Below are 9021 nucleotides of genomic sequence, written 5' to 3' on the forward strand. Positions count from 1 at the left end.
CTCGCAGCTCGCAAATACCGTATTTCTGGAGCCGCGAATCAGCGTGTGAACGCTCGGCCGCGTATTTGTCTCAGATTTGGTATTTCGCAAAACCGTATTTCATAAATACGAGGTCTCGTGTGAACGAGGCTATTAGCTAGTCTTCGCGAATACTGTGTGTGCTTACGCCGTAATAATTAAAATAACACTCAAGTACACTTTGGCTAGAATGTTAGTAACAAACGTAATAAAATTGGCCTAAATGTAACAGTTAGGATATAATAGCAGATATTGTTAGCACAACATTCTATTACACGTTAGTGAAGGAATTATATAGTAATAATTTGAATGCGGGAATAAAGAGCATTTAATGTGTCAGAATAATTCAGATAATATCTTTGCGCAACTGTAAGACGATGGTCCAATTTAAATTGAGCTAAAACTAGGCGAAAGTATTAGCTAGGATATCATGGATATGAATGCTAAAACATTATTTTAATCTATTTATATAATTTTATTATTTACATTATTAGCATTAAAATAACACTAGTTCACGCACATGCACGCATGCATAGCAGACACAATATATATATATTAGTCAGTAGAGTAAAGGAGAGGATGGTATAAATGCTATGTCATCAGCATTTAGAACATAAAGCAAGATTGATTTATTATGTGTAAATATGAAATATCATCATAAATATTAAAACATTTGGTAGTAGGTAAATAATTCACGACTACCTACAAATCATTACATCAGTGGAAGCTATATCCACGTGCCTGCGTGTACTTTCGTCGACACTAGATGTGCAGGTCATCTACCGATGCTGACGTCATCTCTGTACAGTTGCTAAGCACCGTTTCGCTTCGCGGGAGCTCGGATGCTGATACTGTCAGGAAGGAGAGGCGAAGCCGCTGTGGGAAGCGTTTCGAATCGTGCGTGTACTCGTACGTAAACCCGCCCAGTACGCCACCTAAGACGGGTCCCAGCCAGTAGATCTGATGGCGCAAGACAAGAGTAGCTATCTTTATATATATATATAATTATATATATATACAAAAGATATCGTATTATACGATATCTATGGTAGGCACTGCCATTAGGATAGACACATTAATCTAATTGCTGTAGTGTTATATTTTCCCATTCCCCCTGTATGAGATGTCCGTTATATTCGCTATAGATGAATTTTCTCTTGTTTGGATAGAACAATTTCAAAAATCTATTTCAATCCATTACAAATTAAGCTATAATTCTTACCCAGTGATGTTCCCACGAGTTGAGTACGACGGCTGGACCGAGGGATCGCGCTGGATTCATGCTCGCTCCCGTGTAATGAAACTGAAACACGAGAGTGACATAATTCCTCCTGTGATAAAGCTGCTGACTGTTAGTTCGTTGAAGTTCTGTATTTAACTGTAGTTATCGACGCCGCGCCACGTTCTGATGTTCGACGCGAACCCGCAGCTTCGTAAAGATGCCAAACCAACAACCGCGCCAACGTGTGCTTTCCGAACGCAGCTGTTTTTCAACTCACGCTGTATTATGTCACTGTTTGACATACAGGAGTTGGTCGTATGAGAACATTTACCTAATACAACTACTATAACCATATTCGTCAGAGGGACACTTTCAAGTCGATAAGCGACGTACGCAAACAATTTATTCGACGTTGCCGATTGCATAGCAGCTTGACAATTCACTATAATAATCGAGAGAAGGGTGACCGATAAATGACAACCGTATAACATGCAGATTTTTTTAATCTAATGCACGGCACATCGTATTTCTACGTAACCATTTCTCTGGTAACTCCATCTCTCTCTCTCTCTCTCTCTCTCTCTCTCTCTCTCTATATATATATATATATATATATATATATATATATATATACACATATATATCGACGCTTTCGTATTTTGCTACTGGGTATAGAAAAAAAAGTTCATACGTAGTAAATTCAGTCCGTCGCGTTTATTATTGAAATTAGATAGCACTGGAAATGATTCATCTAAATGGCCTACCAGGCGCTATATATGTGTTATCGTGCGCGGTTTTAGAGTTTCCACTCGGCGTGAAATCAAGTTAGCTTTCTTCTAATTCACCACCAAAGAAATAAAGTACGTAGAAATATTTCACGTCACGCAGCGCACGAACCGATACGCCTACTTGAAACGAGTCTGTGAAATAGGGTCTTACATCAACAAGTGGTCATGGTTATGGTTAGGGTTAAGAATAAGGTGAGGGTGAAGGTGAGGGTGAGGGTGACGGTGACGATGACGGTTACAATTCAGATTATGGTTAGGGTTACGGTTAGTGTTTCAGTTCAGAGTTATGGTTATGGTTATGGTAAATGTTTGGGTTTGAGCCTGCTATAAATAAGTCGAATGATTGCATACGGTCGCCGGTATAAGAGCATCTGCGTAGCGAGAAATTCAGGTTGATACGCACTAACAATTGTCGTATACGCAGTAAATATAATGCGCAGTAAGATATTTTTATTATCTAAAAGCTTTCAATTATTAAAAAATTCTTTAATTTTTATTATTTAATAGTTATTAGGATGCACATTATCTAATTCACGAACGCGTCGTCTAGATGTAATGATGTGATGCAATTTCTGCATGACGCGTTCGATTTCCTTGTTTAATTTAAATCGGATTTGTTTGTTGCACTCGAATGCGAGCGCGAGCGCGAATCGGCGTGGCGTAAGACGCGATATTGCCGCAAATTCAATAAATGCCTCAGTGGATTGCTCGTTCCGTGGAATTGATCGTGGAATTAATGCACACGGCGAGATTTTCTCCTTGCCGATGACATTTACGTTTCTATAAGCGCGATGCGTTAACACTGCCTGTGTGCATTACTAATAATGTTGTGTCAAAATACAGTGGTCCCAACTTTATCCGGACAAGTCGAGGAATCATGAAAATGACATGATTAAACAATGGCCCCGAATACACTGCTAATTACGTGGCGCCAAATATTCAGCTACATGGCTGCAGCTACCTATGAAACACGTGTGCATTGACGCATCCGTTTTCATTGCATCGTGGTGAGATTGTGGCATGTCACGATGCGATCACAATCTCCGACTTCACCCTGTAATGTCTCCCTAATTAATCATCTAATCGACGACGCCACACATGCGAATGTGCGTGCTTATCGCAAGCAATCTCGGCAGTAAGAAGATGGCCACTTCTCTGTCTATAATAGGAGGAGGAGGAGGAGGAGGAGGATGAGGAGGAGGAGAAGAAGGAGGAAGAGGCGGGGAAGAAAAAAAGGAGGAAGAGGAGAAGGAGGAGGAGGAGGAGGAGGAGGAAGAGGCGGCGAAGGAAAAAAAGAGGAAGAGGAGGCGGTGGAGGATGATGATGATGATGATAATGATGATGGTGAGGACGAGGAGGAGGAGGAGGCCGACGAAGGAGAGAAAAAGGAGGAAGATTAGGTAGTGTGCCAGGGGGTGGGTTATATGCGGGGGCATTCAGATGTGTACGTACTTTAACGGGAAATATGGCAAATATGACAAATATTCACGAAAGGAAATCGGCGTAACTAAAACTGTCGATTGCTTTTCAAAATTAACCTAGCACAAACATTGACTCATGGCCTTCACACAACACCAATTATATTTACCAACGACAAAACAACAACAAAACTAATTCGACGACGAAGACTATTACACAACGACAACAATAGCAATAATAATAATAATAATAATAATAATAATAATCGCAACAACAACAACAACCACGACGACGACGACGTCAACGACGACGACGTCAACGACGACGACGTCATCGACGACGACGTCAACGACGACGAAAACAACGACAACGACGATAGCGACAAGATCACCGACGACCAGGACGACGACGACGATGACGACAACACATCAATAGCAACATCAACAATCACCAGAACAGTAAAACCGTTAAAAAACAACTCACAACAACGCATACGTATATATATTAACATACGCCAAATAGATTCCCAACAAGCGCGGCGAATCCAATCGCCAGGGAGCGCGATCCCATGCTCTTTCGCTTCGGGTCCAGATTAGCGAACACAGCGAACGCATACACGAAGGTGATGATGAACTCGATTCCGAACGCCTGTGCGAGAGATACGGCCGCATGAACGCGCGTCAGACCGAGGTCCCCTCTCAGCGTGGCCGGGATGAGACCGTAGAGAACAGCCGTGCCGGCGATGGCGCCCGTGCACTGCGCCATCGAATAGCAGACGGCGCGTGCCGGCGAGATGTTACCGGTGACTAGCATGCCGACGGTGACGGCAGGGTTCATGTGGCCGCCGCTAACGTGGCCGACGCATTGCACGAGCGTCGCCACCGTCAGACCGAACGCCAGCGCCACCTTCAGGTCGTCGGCAGGTGTCGCTTCGGTGCACTGCAGCGCAACACCGCATCCGGTCATGGCTAGCAGCAGCGTTGCCAGCAGTTCGGTGCGAACGGCCTTCCAGAACTGGAAGTTGGTGAGTTCCTGCCGTAGCGGCGGCATGCTGCGTAGAGGAAACCGGGCGAAACGGATATCCGAAGTATTCCGATAGCTCACGATGCAGCTATTCTGCGCGACGCCCTGTCGCTCATCCTCGTTGTTACCGCGCTCTTGGACAACTATGAACGTTCTAATGGTCTATCGCAGCTACTGGTTGATGCATCCACGCTGCGTGCGCGCGCAGACGCGCATAGAGTTACCGAGGCTAGCGTGGCTCATGACTGTCGCCAATTGACTGTTGTTGTCATTCACGGAAGCGCGGCCTGCGCTACTCACGTCGGACGATAATTGTTAGTGTTGATCGTTTATCGTTACGTATTAATTCAAGGCTTCCGTTGCCAGCATCTTTATATCGTTATCGTATTAATTGCACGGCGGCATTTATACATTCGCTGTAGCTGCTGGGATTCTCGGGGGGCCAATTACGCGATAAGACGTATCATAAGTCAGGGATATCCATAACATTTGCGCAACACTTCGTGCGCAAAAATTATGACATTGTAGACTTATGATAGTAATAAGCATTTATTATGTTTTTAGACAACGCACCGCTTGATATTTCAGCATTGGTGCGACGCGGCCGCTTACTCATTGAGTGAATTACGGTGCTAGTCTGTTTCGAACACGATCCTCCTAATAAGGTTTTGCGTGAGCATAATTCGCGCGCGTCCGCCGAAGTGAGATGACTCACTCTGAAGGTGAATAATTGAAGCCTGTAGGGCTTACAGAGACTGAATAAATAAAACCAGTACGAAGCTTTCGCTGCGCGAATCCAGTGTCTATTGGCTGGAGATTAGGAGGCATGAGGCAGCCTGAACGTAAGCAGACAAAAGTTAGAAATATAACTGATATAGGATTAATCGTCGCCATGACAACGCTCCCCTCTCGGAATCTGCGCGCTATTCCGATCTGCGATAATCACAGTAGGCCCATTACGCGTACGGAGTAAATGTAAAAAATAAATGAAATAAGTCAACGAAAAAATTAAATGAGCATCAATTAAGCTCAGACGAAAACACAACTACAGGGCCGTACACAGCAGGGGGGCAGCAGTGGCAGTTGCCCCCCTAGAGATTTTCAGAGTATGCCTTTTAATGGGACAAATACTGAACGCTTTTAGAAATAAAATAGAAATGTGACAAAAGGTTATCTTAAATCATCAAAGAAATATTACACTTTAAATAAAGAAATGTGAAATTGCGAAACGTTAGGGCACAGGGGGCATGGGGAGTACCTTTGCCCCCCTACAGAAAATTTCCTGCGTACGGCCTTGACTGCGCTGTAGTTTGCATATGCTTACCAACCTGTTAGCCGTGCTTGCTACGCATGCGCGGGCTGCGCAGTCGCACGCGGAGTGTGAGGAAGTCGATCTGTGAATCATCTGCACGAGTTAATACAATAGTGCGGTCTTGTATGCACGCGATACGGAAGGAAGGATGCTTCAGCATCAACACGCAGCCGCCGGCGCTGGACAGCCGTGAAATTGGACATCGCATCAGCATGCACTCTCGCGGAACAACTACATGTAACAGAAAATGAAGAATATCACATCGTCGTGGATAGTTTGACCGTATTTGTGGCAAATATTAAAAAAATGTATCGGTACCGTGAGCGTGATGTGCATTCCATCACTTGGCGATGTGAACTCCGCTATCGTTACAGGTGTGGAAATTACTGTTGCCTTACGTTACCGTGGCGCAATTTACCCAAACTAATTTGAATATTTTAACTTGTCAACGAGAATCAGAAGTCACACCCAGTTTCACTGGCAAGGATGGTGCGTTCCATGATATTATGAGAGGAGCACTCCCAAGTCGCGGGTTGTCCAGATCATAGCATGCCTGCCACGTGTCAATTCGTTCATGGTCTATAGGATTGCATTATTTACCATTATAACCCGTAACACCATCGGTTAGTACATAGGCGCTACAGGTGGTGAGGATTTTCGTCATCAACCAACGGTGTACTAGCGCAATTTTAATTAGTTGGATTCTTTGTGACGTTTCCACCTGACGTTTCACGCACGCACGGAGACATTCACTCACACCCGCGCACGTGCTCGCACTATCTCTCTCTCTCTCTCTCTCTCTCTCTCACACACACACACACACACACACACACACACACACACACACACACACACACACACACACACACACACACACACACACACACACACACACATACATACACACGCACACACACGCCCATGTACGCATACACACACACACACACACACACGCCCATGTACGCATACACACGTATACCAATGTATATAATACGCATATGTATACAAGCATCCGCGCACAGATAAACTCCCCTATATTGAGAGAATTGACCAATAAATCCGATTTACTATTACTAATATATAGACATATATGTATAAACATATGACATGTAACATAAACATATATCAGACTTAGATTAACATATATCCGCTCCCGGGCAAATCTTTTAAATGAAAGATCTCGGAAGAAAACTTGTTGATATGGTAGTTCGATCTTCTGAATGGGATAGGAACATCATTGCTCTTACGTACATCCGGTTTCCGGTTTGCGTATACCTCAACGTAAACCTCGACACAACCAGGAACTCCAGTGGGAGAGCAACCTGCGTAGTTATGTGCATGCAGCAAGCTACCGGAAACTGATATATACCACTCTCTCGCTCTACCGTGCCTTAATTACATTTACAGTAACAAACCCGTCTTAATTGCTAAAAGAGCTTAGAGATTCGGACAGTAGATCAGTGAGATGAAGGGAGCAGTGGTCGTGTTGTTACAGGTCATCGTCGTGTTCACGAGAGTGCGCGCTAGTTTTCAGATTCGGTTGGACAGCGATCCAAAAGTGCCGGATCTGCCAGTTGGTAAGCGAAAAAGTACATTGCCAGTATTATATCGACGTGGCGTGTGAAGCATCCTAGAGAATCTCCCTGTACTCCTCAGGTATCTGATCAATGAGAACGCGTATAATTTAGAGCGGGTTTCTGCTCCGGTTTAAATCTCTTACGTAATGTGGCCAGGGGGAGGGGGTATAATGAGTGATGTGTTTTCTGCGTTTACGCTCGTGTAAGTAACCATCAGTAAGAAACGCGGTTAGCTTCGTAATGCTCTACGTTCATGCGACGTGTACTCGATGCGAAATTCGTCCGTGCAAGGTTTAATACTTATAACTAAGGTTTATATAGTCAGATTGCATACGATCGTGCGCGGTCATGCGAGTACGGTGTGATTTGTTGCGATCTAAAATTGTTTGAAATTTTCCTACGGAGAATTTGTCCCCGATTTTCTTCGATGCTTCGATGTACTCGGAATTTCTATTAGAGCTTATATATATATATATATATATATGTATGAAAATATGGTACAAACGTCTTGATATATATATATATTTATATACACGATGTGCAGCGAATTACAAAATAGCCGCATATCAATGTATATGGCTGTTTTCTCTACTGGAATGTTGAGGAGTACTTTTCACTAGTGTTGTGATTGGCGGTTGTTGGTGAAGGTAGCGGCTGCGTAAACTAACGAGGTTTACGACCGTGTATACACACGCATGCATACGGCCCGAGTCCCGCATCATATGCCGTCCGTCTTCTCTCTCTCTCTCTCTCCCTCTCCCTCTCTCTCTCTCTCTCGCTCTCTCTCTCTCTCTTTCTCTCTCTCTCTCTCGCACACACAATTATTTCCTCCGTCTTCTCTCTATCTCGTTAGTTTGTGTTCTCCGCTCTTCTGCACTTACTCCTTCGCGTTCTCTCGCTCTCTATCGTGATTTCCTCCTTCTTCCGCACTCTTTCCCCTCTCTCCCCTCTCTCTTTCTCTATCTTCTTTCTCTTCCTCTCTCTCTCTCTCTCTCTCTCTCTCTCTCTCTCTATCTCTGCTCTTCGCTCTCTATCCTTCTATCTCTTGTATGCTCTCTTTCTTGTTTTCTCTCCTCTCCTTCCTTCTTCTCTCTTCTCTGCCTCCTCTATCTTTAGCCTCTCCCTTCTCCCTTTCTCTTTCTATCGCCCCCTTTCTCCTCTCCCTGGCTCACGTGTATAAACGACTGACTACAATATTTATAAACATGCACCAGGTGTTGAAATACAGTGTACATTGATGCTCTGTAGACACCCTAGATTATGTTAAGAGAATGTAACGTACGTACTGCCTGCTTCAATCTCCAGATGAATGCCTGATTAATGCCAAACAACTGGGCTACCCGGGAAGCAGCAGCGGTGTCATTATTGTCCCGGGAAACGGGGAGGACACGTACGAGAATTCAGATAGCAAATGCTGGATCATCAACGCGCCAGAAGGCAAGGTATCATCTCGTCGCCAAATTGACGCTCGTAGCTTATCTTTCGATTTAAAAAAAACGTTTTTTATGCATGTCATCACTAGTCTTAGTGGAGATGAGGAGTCTTGTGAGGGCCGTTACCGCTCAGAGTCCACACTCTAAATGCTTGTCTACTACTTCTTCTTCTTCTTCTTCTTCTTCTTCTTCTTCTTCGTCTTCTTCTTCTTCTTCGTCTTCTTCTTCT

General features: G+C 44.1%; 1 protein-coding gene across 1 annotated transcript; it reads right to left on the bottom strand.

Annotated features, from left to right (window-relative positions):
• Nucleotides 1-650: 650 nt before the first annotated feature.
• On the bottom strand, nt 651-8341 carry LOC106809810 (lens fiber major intrinsic protein-like; the record flags this gene model as incomplete). The annotated part of the gene is made up of 5 exons (XM_014813020.1): nt 651-978; nt 1241-1321; nt 3961-4479; nt 5431-5444; nt 8326-8341. Coding segments are annotated over 5 exons (828 nt in total), but the record flags the coding sequence as incomplete, so codon positions are not given.
• Between the last annotated feature and the right edge of the window lie 680 nt (nt 8342-9021).

Source organism: Priapulus caudatus, unplaced genomic scaffold (genome assembly GCF_000485595.1).
Source record: "Priapulus caudatus unplaced genomic scaffold, Priapulus_caudatus-5.0.1 Scaffold386, whole genome shotgun sequence".
NCBI lineage: Eukaryota > Metazoa > Priapulida > Priapulimorpha > Priapulimorphida > Priapulidae > Priapulus > Priapulus caudatus.